This window comes from Phyllobates terribilis, unplaced genomic scaffold (genome assembly GCF_046119375.1).
Source record: "Phyllobates terribilis strain yellow unplaced genomic scaffold, ASM4611937v1 Scaffold_7__3_contigs__length_470593459, whole genome shotgun sequence".
Classification (NCBI taxonomy): domain Eukaryota; kingdom Metazoa; phylum Chordata; class Amphibia; order Anura; family Dendrobatidae; genus Phyllobates; species Phyllobates terribilis.
The window spans coordinates 114,351,602-114,376,332 of NW_027362767.1; the positions used below are offsets into that span (position 1 = coordinate 114,351,602).

General features: G+C 48.1%; 2 protein-coding genes across 2 annotated transcripts in view; one reads left to right on the forward strand and one right to left on the reverse strand.

Annotated features, from left to right (window-relative positions):
* Nucleotides 1-1,939: 1,939 nt before the first annotated feature.
* On the forward strand, nt 1,940-5,388 carry LOC141155386 (DNA damage-regulated autophagy modulator protein 1-like). The gene is made up of 7 exons (XM_073642255.1): nt 1,940-2,058; nt 2,889-2,956; nt 4,212-4,354; nt 4,533-4,645; nt 4,737-4,740; nt 5,062-5,148; nt 5,308-5,388. The coding sequence occupies exons 1-7, from the start codon at nt 1,940-1,942 to the stop codon at nt 5,386-5,388; spliced, it is 615 nt and encodes a 204-aa protein (XP_073498356.1).
* Nucleotides 5,389-9,942: 4,554 nt separating this feature from the next.
* Nucleotides 9,943-24,731, reverse strand: part of LOC141152925 (piRNA biogenesis protein EXD1-like) — a 117,739-nt gene continuing 102,950 nt past the window's right edge. Inside the window, exons 10-11 of the mRNA XM_073637565.1 lie at nt 20,787-20,978; nt 9,943-10,094 (exon numbers count right to left, since the gene is read on the reverse strand). Coding sequence (XP_073493666.1) covers nt 9,969-10,094; nt 20,787-20,978 — 318 coding nt within the window. The 3' untranslated portion in view covers nt 9,943-9,968. The remainder of the gene's footprint in view (nt 10,095-20,786; nt 20,979-24,731) is intronic.

Below are 24,731 nucleotides of genomic sequence, written 5' to 3' on the forward strand. Positions count from 1 at the left end.
TGTTACCTGCCTAGTCTGTCAGACCGCTCACCTGGGAGCGTCCACCAGTTACCTGCCTGTTACCTGCTGTCTCCGTCAGCCCGCTCACCTGGGAGCGCCTGCCAGTTACCTGTCAGGTATCCACCTCGTCTGTCTGCCCGCTCTCCTGGGAGCACCTGCTTGCTTTCTGCCAACCTGCCTGGAGCTCCTGCCGTCACTTGCCGTCACTTGCCGTGACCTCCTGCCTGTCTACCCAGAGACTGTCCCCGTCACTTGCCGTGACCACCAGCCTGTCTACCCAGAGACTGTCCCCGTGACTTGCCGTGACCACCTGCCTGTCTACCCAGAGACTGTCCCCGTCACTTGCCTTGTCCACCAGCCTGTCTACCCAGAGACTGTTCCCGTCACTTGCCGTGACTACCTGCCCGTCTACCCAGAGACAGTCCCCGTCACTTGCCGTGACTACCTGCTTGCCTTCCCCGGGAGCCACACGCTTCTTACAAGGACTTCCCCTTTGTATTGCAGCTCAGAGGTTCCATCTCCCGGACCAGTTACATACAAGTCATTACCCTGCAAAGGATGTTGCTTAACATCTTTTTCCAGGAGAATCCATTTTGATTTAGTTTTCGTATGTTTTATTGTGAGTCCGTAAAAGTGGCGTAATACCTCTGACAACATTGTTCACAGCAGTGACCTGGGAGTCAGAGATGCTTCCAGGAGTCTTCCCCATGCTGTCCCCATGTCATTTGAGCACTGTTCCCATCGATTTGGGCAATTTTTAGGCCTTCTGCAGACCGCCAGGAGTGCTGCCAGAAAAATGCTCGAGTTTCCTATAGACTTACATTGGGCTCGTTGCTCGGGTCGAGCACCTGAGCATTACGATTTGCTCGACTCGAGCAATGAGCATTTTAGTGCTCGCTCATCACTAGTGCTATCCCATTAAATGATGTTTATATTAAAGTAAACGTGACACCTGATACATGTTGCCCAATGCATAGACAGCTTGTGACCTCATAGTGTTTCAGAGTAAAACATATCTGGCTGATGTTGTCAATACCTGATACATGCTGCCTACAGATTGGGCAACATGTATCGTATGTAAGGTTCATTTTAAGTAGGCACGATTTCTTCAAATAACTACTAAGCAGGTGCTATCACTTTAAATGATGGTTATACTATAAGGCCACTAAGTTAAATGATGATTATACTAGGTGAGCACTATCCCTTTAAGTGATGTTTATACTAGGTTGATGCTATCCTTTTACTAAGTGGGCATTATCCCTTTAAATGAGGCTTATACTAAGTAGGTGCTATCCCTTTAAATGATGGCTGTAGTAAGGGGGCGCTAACCCTTTAAATTACTTGAACTTTTTTACTTTGCGCCAAATTAATGAATCGAGTGTGCCATTATGTTGAATTTGGCACAAAAAATGCCAACTAATATCCCAGAACATAAAAGGAAAGTGAAAAACCGCAAATGATGAATTGGGGCCGAGTAGATTTAAACGAGGGTTTTAAAGAGCAGAAAGTGTCTGTGAAGGCGCCGGATACTGGAGCTGCACTCTTGTTGGGAAACTTGTAACATCCTCTCAATACATATCTGGTGGTAATATGGAATCTTGTAAATTAATAGAATAATAGGAGTTATTACACTACAATGTGCTGGATATACTCATAGAATATGTAAATTGTGAAAAAATCTACAATACCAAGCAGCAATCAGATCCAGGCTGCCTGAGTGATGATGCAACAATGAGGTGATCAACCATGACATCACAGAAGCCTTGTGACATCATCAAGTTCTAAGCCTATTAAACCTCTGGCTGATACTACCTCAGCCTTCTTATCTGTGAATACGGAGAGAAACAGACGGAGAGAGAAAGAGAGATAGAGAGAGAGAGATAGAGAGAGAGAGAGAGAGAGAGAGTAGAAGCTTTCGCTTGGCTAATCATCTTCCATCATGGAGATCCGGGGTTTGGCATTATTGCCCATCTTGTGGATCTTATGGACGCTATTGGGCCTCTGTGTCCTAGCTGCCCTGACTATAATCTCAGGGCACAATAAATATCCTTACATCAGGTAAGAGGGTACTGGGAAATAGTTCTGTAGTATCATTTTATATTATTTTTGTATTAAGTCATGGAATGTTCTAATTATATTATTATTATTTCCTGGAATGTTCTTATTGCATTATAATTAGTACATTATTAACCCCTTCAGCCATATGAGGGATTGTTTATAGCCGGATGAATCGTATTTGTGAATGACGCCATTAACTTTACTATATAATGTAAAAGAATACAGAAAAAAAATTCAAGTGTACTGATACTGCGGGAAAAAGCGTTTGTAGTTTTTTGTTTTGTTTTTACAGCATTCATTGTGTGGTAAAAATGACCTTGTCCAATTTCTTTATTATTTTAGTGTTGCAAACATTTTCCCCGTTTGTGTCGCTAATTGTTGAGATCCATGACTTTAGAAATTTCCCACTGATTATGCTGTATGAGGCCTTAAATTGATATTTTTTATCTATTTCTGGTGTTTAAATTTTTTTCTCTTTGTGGTATTTACCGATCAGTTTCATTAATTTCATATTTTGAAAGATTTGACTTTTACGGACGCACAATACAAAATATGTTTATTTTCTTAATAACCTTTTTTCATAAGGGAAAATGGAAATAATTTGAATTTTTATGTTTTTTTTTTACATTTTTATATTTTTTAAAACTTCAGTCTCCTCCAGGAGACTTGATCATCTGATGTTTTTACTGCATTCAGTCTGATAACTTTCCTCTCATGTACCCTTGGCTTCAATTTGTGTCTGATCAAAACATATAATTTAGGACAATTATACATGACAATTACTCCACTTGTGTTCTAATTATTCTTAATATTTTCCTTATCTTTTGCAGTCACACGGGAAAACAATACCCAGAATCTGTGATCTACACAGTCATTTTCATGGTTAATTCCATTCTTGGTAAGTAAATGCTGCATCCTGTAGGAATAAATCATCATGAAAAGCTCCACAATTCTGTGCTCAGAGGTGACATTAAAGGGGTTCTCTGGGACTAGAAGATTGATAGCCCATTAATATCAGATAGGTGGGCTTCTGGGTCTGATACTCCACTGTTTAACTGATTTAAGGGGTCTTTTCGTTCTTTTGCCAGTGGTAATTACTGGTACTGACGGTTTTGGCAGCTCAGTCCCAGTAAAGTATATTAGACACGGCTGTAATACCAGGCACAACCCCCATCAAAACTAAGGATCTGTGCCCGATAAGCAATGAAAGTTCTGTGGACTCCCTTAAATAATTATTAACTTTTATAATCCATCAATTTGATATAAGGATAGTCTATTAAAGTCCCAGATAACTCCTTTAAATCTCTAAACCTCTAACAGGAAAAATATATTTTTGTACCGTGTTAGCCAGTAGATAGAAAAATATTTAGATTTGAGAGTCCTCAGTGGTTGATACCTTTTAATGGCTAACTGAAAAGATGGTAACAAATTGCAAGCTTTCCAGACTACTCAGGTTTCTTCATCAGGCATAGTATAACACAAAATCTGAAAAGTAACATATTTATACACAGCAATACACAGAAATAATGTAATAGATGAGACAAGTGACATAAAGCAGAGTTATTACTATTGGAGAGAGATAAACACAGTTGTGGCCATAAATATTGGAATAGTTCATAGATAAGGAGTGTGAAAGTTTTATCCTGTGATTGAGGTCTGGTCCAGGGTTGTGATGACCCCATAGGTCTGAGGACCACATTCCTTAGTTGATGTAGAATGCCATAAATCCATGCAACACATTCATTCCTGCTCTGAAGGTGTCAAAAGGTTGTCATGAGTTTATATTCCCAAAGTTTTCTGTCTCTCTGAAATTTTAAATTACCTTTTAATACCAGTAATTTCATGTCCTTGATGCTGTGATCAAGGATACAAAAATGTTTGGCCACAGGTAGATCTATTCTTTTTTCGTGTATAAATATGTGATTCTTCAGATTCTGTGTTATACTATGCCTGATGGAGAAGCCTGAGTAGTCTGGAAAGCTTGCAATCTGTTACCATCTTTTCAGTTAGCCATTAAAAGGTATCAATCACTGAGGACTCTCAAATCTAAATATTTTTAAACCTCTAACAATCATTGGTGCATTCTTAAGATCAGGTTTTCTACAGCAGTGGTATAGAAATATCTGGTTGATAACTTGCTCTGTGTATTTCAGGAGCTGGCATCGCTTACATCCAGTATAGGTTCATGATTATTCAGTCTGAGCCATCGGAGAAGCGGTATATCATCTGCCAGAAAATCCTTCTCATCGTTGGATGGATCGTGTGCATTGGGACCGCGGTTAATGCTGTATATTCGGTTAGTTATTAGGTTTTATATAAAGTCTCCAGTAATACTCAGGACCTCAGGTTCAGTATAACACATACTATGGTGACTACCTGGAGTCCAGTATATTACAGTGGGGCGGACCTTGCTCTTATGTATTCTCACATCTCCAAGATGACCTTATTAATGACACTCATATTTCTTTTCGTAGATGAAAACCAACCCTACAGCCCACAGGATCGGTGCAGGAATGGCTTTTTTTCTTCTTGCCATGTACAACTTATGTCAATCTGTGTACCTGTACAAGAGATCCTTCAGCAGCCGGTGCATCTGCCACTTTAGACTGGCAGCAACTTTGATGACAATTCTGTTATTGCTTATATGTATCCTTTTCTAAATAATTCCGTGTGTTTAGGTGGGTAAGGTGTGCTCCATTGTGACCATTATTTCATTGGTCAGTCATGATTATAGGAAACACTATAATAACAACATTCAGGTACTTTTCTTAACACGTCCTTCCAGTTGCTGTAAATCTGTGCGCCATCTTCTTCCAGCTATGCAATGGCCCCTGTATGGCGGTAAGTTTATTTCACGTTTCACCATTTTGCATAACTCACTAGTGTCCTGTGTAAAAGTAAATGATAAACTCTCGGTGTACAAGTCATCCTTCCATCTCATTCCATGCCAGACAGATGCATTGGTGAGTATAGTCCGGTAATAACGTTCTCTATCTTCTGCAGATCTTCTATATGACCGGCATGATAGCTGAGTGGACAGGATTAGTCGGCCTGGTAATGCACCAACTTACAAATTATACCGATTTCCAGGTGAGTAAATGACGTGTGAAGGTCTTATAAGCACCAAAACTGTTTCAGTTAAAGATTTGTTACATTGAAAAATTCAATTGCTTATATAAAATAGATGATGACAGAGATGCCACAGTTCAATGATTTCTAATAATAAATGTATTTTCTTCTTTTCCTTAGAGTTTGTCTTTAAAGATCTCCCGAGAAGGTGTCACCATCTGTCTAAGGGAAAAGAACCAGGCCTTCAAAATGCCCGTATAAAGTCCAAAGGGTAAGAACTATGGCTGGAACGACACAAAGACAACTCAAACCATCTGTGCTGGATCATAACATCTTCCTGCAAGTCGGATAAAGGGAAATGAAGACCTGACCCCTAAGACCTGCAGCAGGACAAGGAGCGGGTGATTCCACAGAAGCTGGCCATTTACATGTAGGTCACTGTGGTTATCTGCACAGATCAAAATTACCATCAATTTTGTAATGTGATGGGAAATTACAAAGTCAATTGTTGAATACCACTCATGGTACCAGAATGGCCCCGCAGATGCACTTCTTCTGGAAGATGGACAGAACCAGAAATGAGAAGAAGTTAGGAGCAAAGCAGGTACCGAAGAGTAAAGAAATGAGTGATCCATCATGGAAGAGATGGACATCAATAACAACAATGTCCCGGGACACAAAGCAGCAGAACTCATCAGCCATTGTGATTGCTGGAGTACTGAAGAACATTTAGAATATCTAGAGCCGTCCTACTGGGACAATTAAAATGGCCTTGATGCCATAATGCCCCTGCATAGTGCAACATCAACATGCTCTATAGATGGTGCTAAATCATCTCTATGGCTATGAATGTGGCTTATATTACCAAAGGCAGGATGCGCAGGCTAACTCTTCAGAATGAATTCATTTTGGATTCCTTTTACATAAATAAATATATATATATTTTTTAGTTTCAAAAGTGTTTTATTAATTTTAACTTTAACAAACATAGTTGCCAATGAGCAAAACATAATCCCCGCGCAGGGGGTCAAGATATATTCTTGTACATAAAATATGAATATTTTTTGTGAGGTTCATTATAAAACAGAAGATTAACACATTCTAAGGGGAGGGATCGAAAAAAAGAAAGGGAGACAAGAATAGAGGATAAATATAGCATTACCAATCAATTATTCCTTAATCAAAATAAATTGGTAAGTATATAGGAAAGATCAATCGCTAAAGTTAGCATTGTCATGGAGATATAATTATAGCCTGACTTACGTTCTGATCATGTTGTGAGTCCATCCATGGAGTCCATGTATTCAAAAAAGTTTCTAGAGAGTCCGTTTTGGTAGCATCAATTCTTTCATATAGCATTATTGTATTTATTCTATCTTTAACCATATTTATTGACAAAGCTGTAGATTTCCATTGTGATGCTATATGAATTCTGGCTGTCATGGTAATAAAATGTATTAGACAAAAAGTTTTATTGGAAATTCCACTGGCTTGTCTCCGAGTAACATGACAGTAGGGCTACATTTAATGGACTTTCCTGAGACCCTCGAGACTAGAGCCTTAACCTGCATCCACCAGATATGTTTCATGTCTCCCAATATATTGCACCCTCTAAAGCAGGGGTCTCAAACACGCGGCCCTCCGGCTGCTTCTTGCGGCCCGCAGGCACAGACCTCGTAAGTATCGCGGCTCTCTCCAGCAGCCGCCATCAGCGCTTCAGTTCAGTGTAGTGCCGGGCAGAGACCGGCTCTCTGCACAGCAATACCAGTGTCACCCGCCGGCCTATCAGAGGCCAGCAGCTGACATCTGCGTCCCAACGCAGCGGTGTATGACGTCACTGCCATGCGCAGATGTCAGCTGCTTGCCTCTGATTGGCCGGTGGCTGACACTGGTATTGCTGTGCAGAGAGCCGGTCTCTGCGCGGCAATACACTGCATTACAGCGCTGATGTCGGCGGCTGCTGGAGAGAGCCGCGATTGTTACGGGGTCTGTGCCTGCGGGCCACAGGATAAGAAAGGACGCCGAGGGAACGGAGGACAGGTGAGAATCTTTTTTTTTTTCCCTCTGTCGTGTGATACAGCACAGGAGACCAGTGCTCAGTATGGGGGGGGGGGGCACTGTGCGCAGTATCAGGGGGACGGGGACCCTGAGCTCAGTATGGGGGGATGGGGACCCTGAGCGCAGTATGGGGGGACGGGGACCCTGAGCGCAGTATGGGGGGACGGGGACCCTGAGCGCAGTATGGGGGGACGGGGACCCTGAGCGCAGTATGGGGGGACGGGGACCCTGAGCGCAGTATGGTGAGGGAGGGGGACCCTCAGCACAGTATGGGGGGACGGGGACCCTGAGCACAATAAGGGGGGGGGGGTGGGGGGCGGGGACCCTGAGCGCTGTATGGGGGGGATGGGACCCTGAGCGCAGTATAGGGGGACGGGGACCCTGTGCACAGTATGGGGGGGGGGGGGGGGACATGTCTGCAACATGGGGACCTGGATGGGGGACATGTCTGCAACATAAGGACCAGGATGGGGGACCATGTCTGCAATATGAAGACCATGTCTGCAATATGGGCGACCTGGATGGGGGACCATGTCTGCAATATGGGGGACCATGTCTGCAATATGGGGGCCCTGGAGGGGAGACCATGTCTGCAATATGGGGGACCTGGAGGGGAGACCATGTCTGCAATATGGGGGACCTGGAGGGGAGACCATGTCTGCAATATGGGGGACCTGGAGGGGAGACCATGTCTGCAAGATGAGGACCAGTTCAAAAGGTGTATAGAAAATAAAATGGTATCACTAAAAATGTCACTTTGTCATGCAAATAATGCGGCCCCCCAAATTAAAATATTTTTCCGTGTGCGGCCCATATGCCCAGCTGAATTTGAGACCCCTGCTCTACACAGTACTTTAGAACGCTCTGCCCCTGTCCATGACATCATCCCTCACAGTAGAAGCTCCATTCCAATCACAGACCTGCTGGCAGGATGCAATAACAGAGAGGATGCTATAACAGAGAGGACGCCATAACAGAGAGGACGCCATAACAGAGAGGACGCCATAACAGAGAGGACGCCATAACAGAGAGGACGCCATAACAGAGAGGACGCCATAACAGAGAGGACGCCATAACAGAGAGAGGACGCCATAACAGAGAGAGGACGCCATAACAGAGAGAGGACGCCATAACAGAGAGAGGACGCCATAACAGAGAGAGGACGCCATAACAGAGAGAGGACGCCATAACAGAGAGGACGCCATAACAGAGAGGACGCCATAACAGAGAGGACGCCATAACAGAGAGGACGCCATAACAGAGAGGACGCCATAACAGAGAGGACGCCATAACAGAGAGGACGCCATAACAGAGAGGACGCCATAACAGAGAGGACGCCATAACAGAGAGGACGCCATAACAGAGAGGACGCCATAACAGAGAGGACGCCATAACAGAGAGGACGCCATAACAGAGAGGACGCCATAACAGAGAGGACGCCATAACAGAGAGGACGCCATAACAGAGAGGACGCCATAACAGAGAGAGGACGCCATAACAGAGAGGACGCCATAACAGAGAGGACGCCATAACAGAGAGGACGCCATAACAGAGAGGACGCCATAACAGAGAGGACGCAATAACAGAGAGGACGCCATAACAGAGAGGACGCCATAACAGAGAGGACGCCATAACAGAGAGGACGCAATAACAGAGAGGACGCCATAACAGAGAGGACGCAATAACAGAGAGGATGCAATAACAGAGGATTTGTTCCTGAGAAGCCAGGAGCTGGAACTACTTGAGCATGGTTCCAACCGAAGGCTAAATTGAGCCTGGAGAGTGATCTGAGGAGGTGATATGTGCAAAACGGGGCAGATGTAAAAATAGGTTATACTAGCAAAAATAAATGGAATATATAAAACCACATTGTGATACTGAGAAAAAGCATTTAAAGTGAGTCTGTCACCCCCTAAAGCCAGTTTAAACTAATCAGATGATCATGTAAGTGACCATGCCTCGATAATAATCATGTCTGATGCCTCATACCTGATTAGTTTATGTTAATTATCTAGAAAATTATCTTTAATACATCTGGAAATTTGGGTGCTCGGTGCACCTTTTGTATGGCCAAAACTTTCAGTGCAGTGTTCTTCCGGCCCTCCTCCTCCTCCTCCTCCTCCTCCGCTGATTGACAGCACTATCTGAACTGAAAACTCAGTCGTGCTTGTATATACTAACCTTGGGGCTGCAATCTCTTTCTTTGGGATCAGTATTCTTGGACCCAAACACACTAGATTGTGGTACCTTTTACTCTTGTCCTTGGTTTAAGGTACCAGCGCGTTCCCATGGGGAGTGGGCACAATCCATATGACTGTACAGTGGCTTTATACGAGCGGCGTATTCTCCATCATACAGCATGTAATACAGTATATACCTCAATTCTTTTTTTCAGAGTTTCACATGCAAAACAAAAGGGGAGACACACACCGAGGTTAAAAAAGAGCTCCATTGGGTAACATACTATAGGTGACCTGTCTGATCATTTCCATTCTCACTAATTCATACAAGTAAATGTATAAGTACCAGAAAATAAAAGAATTATCAAATTGTGGTAGACCACACATTCTTATGCAAATAAAAAAAGACAGGCAGAACTTACTTATTTTTGTGAATTTATTGTAATCAACCAACATCTGAACCATTACAAGTAGTGAGGTTGTGTCTACTGAACATTAACAAAGAACAAGCAAATTGCAACAGGCGTGGAAACGTATGAAGCAGATGCATCTTGGGGAACATGTGGGACCCCCGCCTCAAAATAGTTCCATGAATGTCGGACTTTACATTTCTTCCCTTATCAGGTGTCCTTGGGAAGTAACTTGATATAATCTCAAGGCCTTTTCTCTTCTCCTTTGCTGCAGTACACAAATCTGCTGAAGTTCTCTGGGAATCTGGCAGGAGGCGGCCTGCGGAGGAACACAACAAGAACAGATCTTAGGAGAGCTCAAGGTGGTCATGGGAAGAACCAAGGACACGCTCTCTGAATTCCATTATTTTATGCATCTCGACATAAACATCTGGTTTTCTGAAGTTCTTAAAATTAGGTATATAAAACCCCTGATGAACATCACAACAAATGATTAACATATATGACCAAAATGCAGTGCGTGAAAAATTAAGTACACCCCATGAATCAACACCTTCAGCATCAGCAACATGAAGTAATAGTTTTCTGTCTGTCACATCATTCTGGAGGAACGTGCCTACAGGATATACCGTGCCGGCCATGACAGTACTGCTAAACCCAGCCAGCGGACAGCCTTCATACAAATGAGCTGCAATATCAGACATGGCCATAGAACAGCGTTAATCCAGTATAGGTCTTGAAATGTGGACGATAGGATTCACATAGGAAACAGCAATAATTCGGCTGGGAAGTAAATGATAGTGGGGCAAATGAGAAAGTGTCAGTGAGCTCATTCTGACGGTCCAATGGGGGAGTTTCTACCTCTATTTTCTGTCTTTTTAGCACCTCAGCTGATTTAGGATTACAGACCACATCAAAGTTGAACATGCAGAGCAACAAAAGTCTGTAAAAGCCAAACAGTGCAACATGCAAAGGTGCCACTGGCGAGAGGTAAAAGTGTGATGTGAGCATGCCCTCAGCTGTAGACGGAGGACGTGATTTTACCACAAAATACAGAACCCAGGAAGACTTACTGGTTGTAACGGGTCTGGGAGGCGGAACCTCTGAGCAACTTATACAAGGGGGCGGTCCTTGTAAGGAAGCGGGTGGCGACCAGGGAAGACAGGCAGGTAGTCACAGCAGGTGACCGGGGCAGTCTCTGGGTGAACGGGCAGGAGGTCACGGCAAGTGACCGGGACAGTCTCTGGGTGAACGGGCAGGAGATCACGGCAAGTGACCGGGGCAGTCTCTGGGTGAACGGGCAGGAGATCACGGCAAGTGACCGGGACAGTCTCTGGGTAAAGGGTAGGTACGACCTGTGACGGCTGAGCCTCCAGGTAGGCTAGCAGGCAGATGGCAGATGTGTGCTCCCAGGTGAGCAGGCGAGAGTCTCTGGATAAGCAGGTGGTCACAGCACGTGACGGCGGAGCCTCCAGGTAGGCTAGCAGACAGGTAGCAGATGAGCGCTCCAGGTGAGCGGGCAAGAGTCTCTGGACTGGCAGGTGGTCACAGCACGTGACGGCGGAACCTCCAGGTAGGCTAGCAGGCGGGTAGCAGGTGGGCGCTCCCAGGTGAGCGGTCAAGCTGGTCCATAGACAGACTGACAGGTGTCGGAAGGCAGACCGTCGGACCTCAGGCTAGCAAGCAGGTAAGCGGATAACAGGCAGGAATCAGACAGCAATCTGGCAGGAAACTGGCAGGTAACTGGAAACGGGACCTGAGGGCTGAAGCAGAGTAGTGAACAGTGCAACAACATTGCTCGGGCACCTCCATTTTGGAGGAGGTGCCTTATATATGGTGAAGTCCTCCGGCCATTGGCCGGGGACTCCTTAGGACGGCGCGCGCGGCCCCTTTAAGAGGGGGGGAGCGCGCGCCCTAAGCACCGTTGCCGGGAAGGAGCGCGCGCTGCCAGCAGAGCGGGAGGAGGACGCCGGGCTCGGAGCGGAGAGGTGAGGGGGAACAGCGTCCCTGCCTAGCAGAGGGCAGGGACGCCGACGCTACAGTACCCCCCCCTTTAGGCCCCACCTTTTTTAGGCCAGACAGAAATTTAGCAAGGATGAGAGGGGCATGGATGTTCTCCCGGGGCTCCCACGTTCTCTCTTCAGGACCAAACCCCCTCCAATCTACTAGAAAAAAGGTCTTTCCTCTTACCCTTTTTGTGGCCAGAATGTTCTCTACCTCAAACTCGTTTTCAGCGGAAACCGGAGCAGGAGGCGTACCTGTAGACTTGGAAAAAGAGTTAAGTACCACGGGTTTGAGGAGAGATACATGGAAGGAGTTAGGGATCCGCAAGTTGGCCGAGAGTTTCAATTTATAGGCCACTGGGTTGATCTGACTGATGACCTCCAGAGGACCGATGAACCGAGGCCCTAACTTATAGGAAGGAATCTTGAGCCGGACATACTTGGACGAGAGCCAGACCTTATCCCCTGGACGGAATTGAGGAGGATCCAGACGTTTTTTGTCAGCATGTCTTTTCATACGCTCGGACGACTGAAGGAGTGCGGACCGGGTACTCTCCCACAAGGAGGAAAATTTGTTAACAAGAGATTCCGCAGCCGGATTATCCACCGAGGTGGAGACGGGAAATGGGATCCGAGGATGCTGACCGAAGACTACAAAAAACGGGGATTTGGAGGAAGATTCGCTCTCGTGATTGTTGTAAGAGAATTCGGCCCATGGCAGGAGATCCACCCAGTCAGAATGGTGGGCATTAACGAAGTGCCGGAGGTAACTGGTCAGGATCTGATTGATCCGCTCCACTTGACCATTAGACTGTGGGTGGTAAGCGGAGGAGAAGTCCAGGGTGACGTCTAGCAATTTACAAGTGGCTCTCCAGAAACGTGAGGTGAACTGTACCCCACGATCCGACACGGTGTGGAGGGGCAGGCCATGAAGACGGAAGATGTGGCGGATAAAGTCTTTAGCCAGCTCGGGTGCAGACGGGAGGCCTGGCAGGGGAATAAAGTGAGCCATCTTGGAAAAGCGGTCAGCGACCACCCAAATGACCGTACAACCGGCAGAGACGGGGAGATCAGTTATGAAGTCCATAGCAATATGCTGCCAGGGGGCAGCAGGCACAGGAAGCGGAAGGAGGCGACCGGCTGGCAGGTGTCTCGGGACTTTGTTGCGGGCGCAGGACACACAGGCAGAAACAAAGTCTATTACGTCCTTGTGCAGGGTAGGCCACCAGTAGTGCCGGGTAATAAGCTGGAGGGTCTTTTTCTGACCGGCGTGGCCAGCTAGTTTAGACGAATGGCCCCAGTGTAGGATCTTCTTCCGATCAGGTACTGAAACGAACGTCTTACCGGGAGGGAGACTATTTAGACTCACGGGAGCCACTTGCATTACTCTGGCGGGATCGATGATATGTTTGGGTTCTTCCTCGAGATCGGACAAAAGAAAGGATCGGGACAAGGCGTCTGCTTTGATGTTTTTGTCAGCCGGGCGAAAATGAAAAACAAAATCAAAGCGACCAAAAAACAAGGACCACCGGGCTTGGCGCGGGTTAAGTCTCTGGGCATGCTGGAGGTAAGCCAAGTTCTTGTGGTCAGTGTAGATTATTACCGGGTGAAGAGCCCCCTCGAGTAGGTAACGCCACTCCTCCAATGCCAGCTTGATGGCCAATAACTCTCGGTCTCCTATGGAATAGTTGCGCTCAGAAGAGGAGAAGAGTTTGGAGAAGAAGCCACAAGTTACCATTCTCCCGGAAGACGATTTTTGGGTAAGTACCGCTCCGGCTCCAGAGGAGGAGGCGTCAACTTCCAGGAAGAACTGCTTGTTGCCGTCCGGGCGATGCAGCACCGGGGCGGAAGAGAAGGCCTGTTTTAAGGAAAGAAAGGCCTCCTCTGCTTCGGGCGGCCACTCTCTGGGATTAGTGCCCTTACGGGTGAGCGCGGAAATTGGGGCAGTCCGGGAAGAGAAGTGCGGTATGAAGAGGCGGTAGTAGTTGGCGAAGCCCAGGAACCGCTGAATAGCCTTCAACCCCTCCGGTCGAGGCCATTTCTTGATGGCAGACAGTTTCTCTGGATCCATTCGGAGGCCGGTCTGAGAAATAATGTAGCCCAAAAACGGAAGCGAGGTCTGCTCAAAGAGGCACTTCTCATATTTAGCGAAGAGGTGATTCTGCCTGAGCCTGAGCAGGACCTGAGGAACATCCCTCCGGTGAGTCTGAAGATCCAGAGAGAAGACCAAGATGTCGTCCAGGTACACCACTACGCAGGAGTAGAGAAGGTCCCGGAAGATGTCATTGACCAACTCTTGAAAGACGGCAGGAGCGTTACAGAGACCAAAGGGCATTACCAGATATTCATAGTGGCCGTCCCGGGTGTTGAATGCAGTCTTCCATTCATCCCCCTGACGGATACGGACCAGGTTGTACGCCCCACGGAGGTCCAGTTTGGTGAAGATTCTAGCCCCCCTCAGACGATCAAATAACTCCGGAATGAGCGGAAGGGGGTACTTATTCTTCACCGTGATCTGGTTAAGGCCTCTATAGTCTATACAGGGAGAGAGCTGTCCTTCTTTTTAACGAAAAAGAAGCCTGCTCCCGCCGGGGAGGTAGATTTCCGGATGAATCCCCGGGCCAGATTCTCCTCAATATATTCGGACATCGACCGGGTCTCAGCAGCGGACAATGGGTAAATACGCCCACGAGGAGGAGTAGTACCGGGTAACAGGTCGATAGGACAGTCGTATGGTCTATGAGGGGGTAATGTCTCTGCCTCCTTTTTATTAAAGACATCAGCAAATGACCAATAAGGAATCGGAAGTCCAGGTAGATTAGTTGGGGTAGGAGAAGGACGGACGGGATGAACGGGAACCAAACAAGTCTTATGGCAGTCCTGTCCCCAACGAAGGACTTCTCCGGTCTTCCAGTCAAGCACGGGTGCATGTCTCTGGAGCCAAGGTAGGCCTAGTAAGAGGGCGTGAGAGAGTCCAGGCAGAACATGAAAAGAGATGCTCTCAGAATGCAGCATTCCCACCTGCAGAGTAATGGATTCGGTGATGAGTTGGATGGGACGTGGTAAGAGGCCCCCATCCACGGCAGCGACAGATAAGGGTACAGCCAGAGGTTTGGTGGGAATGCGGTGTTTTTCTACCAGGGACTGTGAAATAAGATTCCCGGCTGCTCCAGAGTCAAGTTGGGCTAGTTCGAAAAAACGGTTCTCCCCGCAGATAATTGAGAATGACAGCAGCAGAGATGGAGAGGATTTATTCTTGTCTAGGTCGACCTCTCTGAGCGAACCTAGACACAGGCGTTTCCCGACCTCTCCGGGCAGGTACGGATCCGGTGCTCCTTGCTGCCACAGTAGAAGCAGCTCCCCTCGGCACGGCGTAAGTCCTGACGGGTTTTGACCATCTTGGTCTGGTCGACCTGCATAGGCTCAGGAGAGTGTACCTGGGGTGAAACGGAGGGAGTGACGGGTTTCTGGAAGGTAGGAGCTAGACGTGGAAACCTCCTCTCACGGGTGACCTCTTTGGCACGCTCCTGGAACCGTAGGTCAATCCGGGTGGCAAGAGTTATTAAGTCATCGAGAGTGGTAGGAATGTCCCGACCGGCGAGTTCATCTTTAATACGGCCGGACAGACCCTCCCAGAAGACAGACACCAGAGCGTCGTTATCCCAGGCCAGCTCCGAGGCAAGGGTACGGAACCGTATGGCATATTGGCCCACGGTGAGACTTCCCTGACGGAGGCGTAGCAGAGACGATGCGGATGAGGTCTTCAGTCCGGGTTCGTCGAAGACTTTCCGGAAAGCCGTGAGAAAGGCAGGCAAGTCGGACACCAGGGGGTCTCCTCTCTCCCATAGAGGATTTAGCCAAGCCAGTGCCTCCCCCATGAGATGGGACATTATGAAGGCTACTTTGGCCCGGTCGGAGTTAAACTGGTGGGACAGGAGTTCAAAGTGCAGGGTGCACTGGTTTATGAAGCCCCGAGCCAGAGCGGAGTCGCCTCCGAAGCGAGGAGGTGCAGAAAGCCGGGGTCCGGAGCAGGATACCATGGTATTGGTGGGCAGCGGAGCTGCCGGGTTGCGAGTCAAGACACTAGCGGTGGTTGCTGGTGGAGCAGTCAAAGTGTCCAGGCGAGAATTGACATTCCGCAGGTGACTCAGGATGGACTCCTGTTGGGACCTCTGACGGGACAGTTCATGACAAAGGTCCGAGAGCAAGGGAGCTTGGGTGCCACCGGGTTCCATGGCCCGAGCAAACTGTAACGGGTCTGGGAGGCGGAACCTCTGAGCAACTTCTACAAGGGGGCGGTCCTTGTAAGGAAGCGGGTGGCGACCACGGAAGACAGGCAGGTAGTCACAGCAGGTGACCGGGACAGTCTCTGGGTAAACGGGCAGGAGGTCACGGCAAGTGACCGGGGCAGTCTCTGGGTGAACGGGCAGGAGATCACGGCAAGTGACCGGGACAGTCTCTGGGTAAAGGGTAGGTACGACCTGTGACGGCTGAGCCTCCAGGTAGGCTAGCAGGCAGATGGCAGATGTGTGCTCCCAGGTGAGCAGGCGAGAGTCTCTGGATAAGCAGGTGGTCACAGCATGTGACGGCGGAGCCTCCAGGTAGGCTAACAGGCAGGTAGCAGATGAGCGCTCCCAGGTGAGCGGGCAAGAGTCTCTGGACTGGCAGGTGGTCACAGCACGTGACGGCGGAGCCTCCAGGTAGGCTAGCAGACAGGTAGCAGATGAGCGCTCCCAGGTGAGCGGGCAAGAGTCTCTGGACTGGCAGGTGGTCACAGCACGTGACGGCGGAACCTCCAGGTAGGCTAGCAGGCGGGTAGCAGGTGGGCGGGCAAGCTGGTCCATAGACAGACTGACAGGTGTCGGAAGGCAGACCGTCGGACCTCAGGCTAGCAAGCAGGTAAGCGGATAACAGGCAGGAATCAGACAGCAATCTGGCAGGAAACTGGCAGGTAACTGGAAACGGGACCTGAGGGCTGAAGCAGAGTAGTGAACAGTGCAACAACATTGCTCGGGCACCTCCATTTTGGAGGAGGTGCCTTATATATGGTGAAGTCCTCCGGCCATTGGCCGGGGACTCCTTAGGACGGCGCACGCGGCCCCTTTAAGAGGGGGGGAGCGCGCGCGCGCCCTAAGCACCGTGGCCGGGAAGGAGCGCGCGCTGCCAGCAGAGCGGGAGGAGGACGCCGGGCTCGGAGAGGAGAGGTGAGGGGAACAGCGTCCCTGCCTAGCAGAGGGCAGGGACGCCGACGCTACACTGGTCCTCTTCGTTAGTGGATTTTGTTGTGTGGCACCCCAGGGGTCTGGTTGCCACAGTAATAGAAATATTATGTCTGAGAGCAAGTGGGAGGTTTCTCTGGTCAGGAGCCCTTAAGCATGCAACACCGCCCGCCCAGACCTGGGAGGGGAGGAATCTGCCCTTAAAAACTGGGTCTGGGGCGGGATTAGGGAGTGAAATCCCAGACAGAGACGCAGTCTCGTCTGGAGAGCAGACACAGGGAAAGGAAGACCTAGGAGCTCTGTAGGAGCAGCAGCGAGTGCCAGGGGCTGGAAGCCCTGGCTGAAGACAATAAGACCGGACATGGAGTCCGAGGCTGTGGGGACATCCAGGTCCAGCAGCAGAATCCAACCGGCAGGGGATTCCAGGTCCTCTGGCCATAGAAGCCCGGAGGCACGGTCACAAGCAAGGGACCAGCACCGCCATCGTGGAGCGGAGGCTAACAGAAGGCCCCAAGTCACCGGCCATACGGGTGAGCACCACACGGTATACTCAGGGACGTGGGCTACTTCTACCCGCAAACAGCAAGGTAGCCAGGAAGAGTGCAGATAGATGGGGAGGCCTACAACTCCACCTGGCCAGGGGAAGATCCTGCTTGCTCACAGACTGACCAGGCCTCTACTGCTAACCAGTACTCCCGGGAGGGTCTGCGTTATAACATCAGTAAAGACCCTGAACTGCACTGCACGGACTCGGAGTTATTCCTGCTGCGCTCGTGCACCATCACGCCCATCATCCACACTAACTGCCCTGAGGCTATACTTCTCCAGTGGGGAGTCATCCCATTCTTAGCTGCATACACACAACACCGGCCTCAGCGGTCTGCCTTGCAGCGGCGGTCCCCACTGACCGCAATCCACGGGTGGCGTAGTCGGACAATTAATCTAAAACTCTTATAGTACTACTAAGACTGCCACGGACCGGGTCGCCGCCACACGGAGACTTCAACCTCCAGCATCCCACAAAAGGCCCGGTTCCGGGTTCCCCACGCGGCCCAGGGGGCGAGTCAGTTGCACTGATTGCCATCTTCACAGAAGTTTTGAGCTACAGTTCAAGGGTAAAATCCTATATTTGCTGTTCGTTAATCTGAAAGCAAGTCTCTTGTTGTGAAGCCTCCAACGTGGCAATATACTGGAGGAAATGACAGGATAGTCTGTTAGGAGAGGTGGGTGTGAGTTGTAAGAGAAAGGTTGGGGCAATTGCTTTACCTGAATTAGTGGCAAGGGCGGGAAACCTCATATATAATAGCCTGAGAGCCTGGCAGTAGCTTAAAAGGCAGGACTGCCCCTAATACTGCAGAGGCTCCCGATCAGGTTTGCCCCCAATACTGCAGAGGCTCCCGATCAGGACTGCCCCTAATACCACAGAGGCTCCCGGGTCAGGCCTGCCACTAATACTGCAGAGGCTCCCGATCAGGACTGGCCTTATTACTGCAGAGGCTCCCGATCAGGACTGCCCCCAATACTGCAGAGGCTCCCGATCAGGACTGCCCCTAATACTGCAGAGGCTCCCGATCAGGACTACCCCCAATACTGCAGAGGCTCCCGATCAGGACTGCCCCTAATACTGCAGAGGCTCCCGATCAGGACTGCCCCTAATACTGCAGAGGCTCCCGATCAGGACTGCCCCTAATACTGCAGAGGCTCCCGGGTCAGGACTGTCCCTAATACTGCAGAGGCTCCCGATCAGGACTGTCCCTAATACTGCAGAGGCTCCCGGGTCAGGACTGCCCCTAATTCTGCAGAGGCTCCCGGGTCAGGACTGTCCCTAATACTGCAGAGGCTCCTGGGTCAGGACTGTCACTAATACTGCAGAGGCTCCTGGGTCAGGACTGTCCCTAATACTGCAGAGGCTCCTGGGTCAGGACTACCACTAATACTGCAGAGGCTCCTGGGTCAGGACTGTCACTAATTCTGCAGAGGCTCCTGGGTCAGGACTGACACTAATACAGCAGAGGCTCTTGGGTCAGGACTGACACTAATACTGCAGAGTGGTCCAAATTAAATAAAAAAGTGGTCTATAGGGCGCTTTTTTTTTTTTAGGGCTAAAAAATAAATTTAATTAGCCCTTTCCACAACGCGTTTCGATAGTAAACTATCTTCCTCAGGTTTTTCACCTCTAGTGTTCATTCGTTCAGCGCCCTATAGACCGCTTTTTTATTTAATTTGGACCACTTTCAATCCCCCTTTGGGGGTTAGCGGCAGGAGCAGCTTCTAGTTAATCATTCTTAAATCCCCCCACTATAAAATTCCCCTTTGGCTGCTCAACTCAGGACCTGCGGTTGGGGGCTGCACTCTCCTAGCTTTCAGGACCTGTGGTGATGCACATCTGATCCTGAGTCATGTGATCTGTGGGCGGAGGACATGTGGCCTGCAATTTTGAAACCTGGAAGCTGTGAGGACGAGCGGCGGTCTGCAGCACATGGCACGTGGTGTGCCAAGCTACCTGTACCTTGCGGTGGGACGTGCCTGCTCCTCACATTTTCACACTAACACCGGAGTTGTGCAGGGGTGCACAACTCCAACAGGTGAGTGGCCTTTTGGCTATTTCCGTCACATCTACCTGTCAGGTCCTTCACATAGCGCGCTTTTTCTCCCTTTCTCTTCCACTAATACTGCAGAGGCTCCCGGGTCAGGACTGTCACTAATACTGCAGAGGCTCCCGGGTCAGGACTGTCACTAATACTGCAGAGGCTCCCGGGTCAGGACTGCCATCGATAAAGCAGAGGCTCCCGGGTCAGGACTGCCACAAATACCGCAGAGGCTCACAGTCAGGACTGCCATCGATACCACAGAGGCTCCCGGGTCAGGACTGTCACTAATACTGCAGAGGCTCACAGTCAGGACTGCCATCGATACCACAGAGGCTCCCGGGTCAGGACTGTCACTAATACTGCAGAGGCTCACAGTCAGGACTGCCATCGGTACCGCAGCGGCTCACAGTAAGGCAGCTGAACTTCTTGGGTCATGATATGGAGGAGAGCACTGAAGGACCAGGCTCTGGATAATGGCCTTGGCTTGGTGGAATAAGCAGGGAGTCCTGCAGCAAAAGAAACAAAACTATACCCAGAGGATGGGTACACTGGATGTGAAGATGGGAGACCAGTGGGGTACAGCCTCCTGTACTTTCCCTTATCCATGAGAAAAGAAAAGGCATAACGCTTTTTGATGCAGCCACAGATGCCTTTAGTTGCTGACCATCAATTGTATGGGGCTAAAGAGTTAGGTCAATTAATTAATTGTAATTAATAGAAATCATTTTGTAGATTTATATGTATGTTAATAAAACATTATTGCAAAAGAATACAGGAGAAAGTCACCTGTTGGAGGAAACCTTTTTCCCCTGCAGGTCTACAGTCCCCTCATGTCTATGCGCTGGCTGGAGCCATGATCAGGCATGGTGATGATCCAGCCAAACACCGAGATCATCATCATGATTGATCATGACCTGATAAGAAACATGACTGGTCCATTCAATATAGGTACATAGAGACTGGTGAGGGTCATGGACCAGCGGCAATCTAGAGGCAGGGATCTGGAGTGGAGCAGGAGCTGTAAATTAGGCCATAAGCAGGCAAAAGCCTCCATTACTCATGTCAGACACAATACTTAGGTAAATGTAGAATTATATCATCACTCCAAATAACCTATGAAACAGAAAACATTAAGACTTTGAATTACTAATAATATCATTACCAGCTGCCATAAAACGAGTGTTAAAGTGTTCAGTACCTCTGTAGTAAGGAACATATCAGATGCTTTGTGGCAATATCCAGTAAGATAACTATCGACCAGCAGCGTATAGTCAGACAGCATGGCGTCCAGCATGGCGGAGCGCAGGGCCAGCAGGTGCACCACTTCCAGGGACAGCAGCTTCAGGGCAGCCGTTTGCAATGGACGATCACTCCAAATATTTGGGTTGTCCTGCATAGAGATATTTTCCATTCCAAAAAAAATAAAAATATGTCATTTAAGGAATTTTCACTAATGTAACATCTATTTTCCTCAATTAGACACACAGAATTGGGGGTCTGACGGCCAGGATTTGTATCAATTTCTAAAATAATGGAGTCTACACTTTATTTTCTGAAAATTCTTTGACATTCAAAAAGGTAAAGAAACAGAGTAACAATCGTATAAAGGTTCAACAAGTCCCAAGTAAGGACTGAAGAGAAAAAACGGATAGAGGAGAAGGGTATTATGGTATGATACCAAGGAACATAGGGACCAAAATACATAATTGTGCCCCGCTATCTTACATAATGGAGAGTGAGGATGAAGACGCGTTTAGTAGTTGTATGTTAGTTATTTTTTCATAGGAGTTTAGAGCCGGATGTGTAGGTGTACAAGTCATAGCACAGAAGTAGATAGTCCAACATTCAATCTCCAAACAGTTTTTCTTAAAACAGTAGTATTTAATAAAGCCATGTTAAGGAAAAGTACGTTTACACAATTAAGCAACAGGAAAACTGTTATGATCTCCAACAAGAACTAAGTAAAGATAGGGGAAAGCTGGCCCTACAGTAAGACTAAACTGAATCCCTACGATGTAGCGGGCTGCCTGTTACTAGTGAACAGACCCGCCTTCGTCCTCGGCTAGTCTGAACAAAGACCTATAGAATTAAGGGAGGGGTCCCTAAAAGAACTAAGGACTGGGACAAAAATGGGACACCTCCTAAACAGAAAATGTTGTAGAACACAAAAGACAAACGGACAAAAAGTACTAGAGGTCCCAGAGGACCAAGAACAGACAGAGAAAGGCACCGAAGCACCAGGCTAGCAAAACAGTCAAACAACACTGAAGTCCAGCACAGCCAAAAGGGCGGAGCTGGAATATAAAGGCAGATGGTCACGTGACCGCAAAACAGAAGATAGAAAAAACAAACAGGAGGGTTCTAACAGTACCCCCTCTTTTATGAGGATCCTCCGGATCCTCCAGGCTCAGGCCTACCCGGAAACCCCCTGTGGAAAGCTTTAACAAGCCTAGGAGCAGAGACATCATCCGTCCTTACCCAGGAGTTGTATTCGGGACCGAAACCCTTCCAGGAGACAAGATACTGTAATCTCCCTCTATGCCATCTAGAATTCAAGATACGAGAAATTTCATATTCGCCGTCTTCCACCACAGGAGGAACTGTGACAGTGGCGTCCCTATCAGATACGTCAGCCTTTTTCAACAAGGAAACATGAAACACAGGATTAATCTTCCAGGAAGTAGGGACATCCAACCTAACAGCAGACGGGTTAACAACCTGAAGCCCTTTAAATGGACCCACAAACTTAGGACCCAGTTTATTAGAGGGAATCCTCAACCGCAGGTTCTTCGAGGACAACCAAACCATGTCACCCACAGTAAATAAAACGTCTTTACGTTTCCTGTCAAAATACTTCTTGGACTTTGTTAGCCTCTTGAAGGTTACAACGTACATTAGTCCAAACGCTCTCCAAATCACCGGAAAAATTCTCCTCCTCCGGCACCGCCGACCCCAATTTGAAAAACGAACCAAAAGACGGATGTCTCCGAGTACAACAAAAAAAAGGAGAACACCCAGCAGAGGAGGATGTACGATTGTTAAGAGCAAATTCTGCGAGAGGCAGAAACTCCGACCACACCTCTTGATTGTCCGTCACAAAACAACGCAAAAACTGTTCAACATCCTGGTTCTTTCTTTCAGTCTATCCATTAGACTCAGGATGATAACCAGACGAAAATGACAAATGGACTCCCAACCTGTCACAAAAAGCACGCCAAAAGCGAGCCACAAACTGAGGTCCTCTATCAGAAACAATATCCGTGGGAACGCCATGGAGCTTGACAATCTCCTTAACAAACGCCTTAGCGAGTGTCTTGGCGCAGGGCAACTTAATGAATGGAACCAAATGACACATCTTACTAAAATGGTCCACGACCACCCAGATGACAGTAAGACCCTCGGACACAGGAAGATCAGTAATAAAATCCATTGTGAGATGCGTCCAAGGCGCACTAGGAACCTCCAGAGGGCAAAGCAACCCCGCAGCAGGAGTATGTGAAGCCTTTGACCTAGCACACACAGTACACTGAAGCACCCACTTGATGACTTCCTTCTACCATCCAGGCCACCAAAAACTGCGACTGATCAGTCTCTTAGTCTCCGAAATTTCCTGGATGACCTGTCAACCGAGACTCATGACACTCCACAAACAAATCTCTCCTAAAGGCTCTAGGCACGAACAACCTCCCATGGGGAGTGTTAGATGGAGCATCATCTTGAGCTTTCAGAATTTCATTCTACAAAACGGAGTCCAAAGCCGCCACCACCACTCCTTTCTGTAAAATGCTCTCCTCCTCCTCGGCACCGACCGTAGGAGAGAAGCTGCGAGATAAAGCATCGGCTTTAACATTCTTAGTACCAGCTATATAGGTAACAGAAAAATGAAACCAAGAAAAAAAAAGTGCCCACCTAGCTTGACGGGCATTCAAGCGCTTGGCAGCATCCAGATAGATCAAATTCTTATGATCTGTGAAAACCTGAATAGGAAATCTAGCGCCTTCCAAAAAATGACGCCAATGTTCAAACGTGAGTTTAATAGCCAGCAACTCCCAATTTCCAACATCATAATTCAGTTGGGTTTCCGAATTTTTTTTTCGAAAAGAAGGCACAAGGATGTACTCCACCCTTGTTCTCCTGAGACAAAACTGCTCCGACCCCCACCGATGAAGCATCGACCTCGAACAAAAAAGGCTTGGTCTCATCAGGCTGCATAAGGATAGGGGCAGAACTGAACCTCTCTTTGAGATACTCAAACGCTTCAATGGCCTCAGTAGTCCACTGGGCCGTATTCGCACCTTTCCTTGTGAGATCGGTTAGAGGTTTAACAATTACAGAAAAATTCTTAATGAATTTCCTGTAATAATTGTCAAAACCCAAAAATCTCTGTATAGATTTCAAACCAATAGGCCTAGGCCATTCCTGCACAGCCTGAACCTTCACAGGGTCCATCTCAAAGCCCTCGCTGGAGACAATGTAGCCCAAAAAATAGGAATTATTCCTACCGTTAATTACGTTTCCAGGAGTCCATCATAACGGCACGACAGGAGTTAAGTCCTCTGTTCCTCTAGGGACAGGAAACACATGAGAGGTTAAAAGCCCCCTCCCCCCCATCACACCCTCAGTGTTAGTACTAATCACCAAACCAGGATGGATGCAACTCTATTTTATTATATACATATACCAATGTTACATTCACATTAGTGTCAAGAGCAGGGGCGGGAAATATAGTGCCGTTATGATGGACTCCTGGAAACGTAATTAACGGTGGGAATAATTCCTATTTTACCAGTACGTCCATCATAACGGCACGACAGGAGACATACCAAATCAAAAGAAATGGAACATTTAGGGCGGAACTACTGCCTGAAGGACTTTACGGCCACAGGCTAATTGCTAACTGGACAATACATCCAATTTATAATGTTTACTAAATGTGGATATATTGGACCAGGATGCTGCCTGGCAAATTTGGCCCACTGACGCTCCAGATTTCTCCGCCCAAGAAGCGGAGATTGCCCTAGTGGAATGAGCTTTAAGGGAAATTGGTGGATCCTTCCCCTCAGATTCATACGCGAGGGCGATAGTCCTTGTCAACCACCTTGCTAGAGTCGGCTTAGAAGCTTTCTTGCCCTTATTCACACCC

Excerpts from the sequence above, each read along its gene's own strand:
- LOC141155386 (XM_073642255.1), top strand. The coding sequence starts at position 1,940 with ATGGAGATCCGGGGTTTGGCATTATTGCCCATCTTGTGGATCTTATGG. Across the intron at positions 2,059-2,888 it reads AATAAATATCCTTACATCAG|TCACACGGGAAAACAATACC; the intron begins GTAAGAGGGTAC and ends TATCTTTTGCAG. Across the intron at positions 4,355-4,532 it reads CGGTTAATGCTGTATATTCG|ATGAAAACCAACCCTACAGC; the intron begins GTTAGTTATTAG and ends TTCTTTTCGTAG.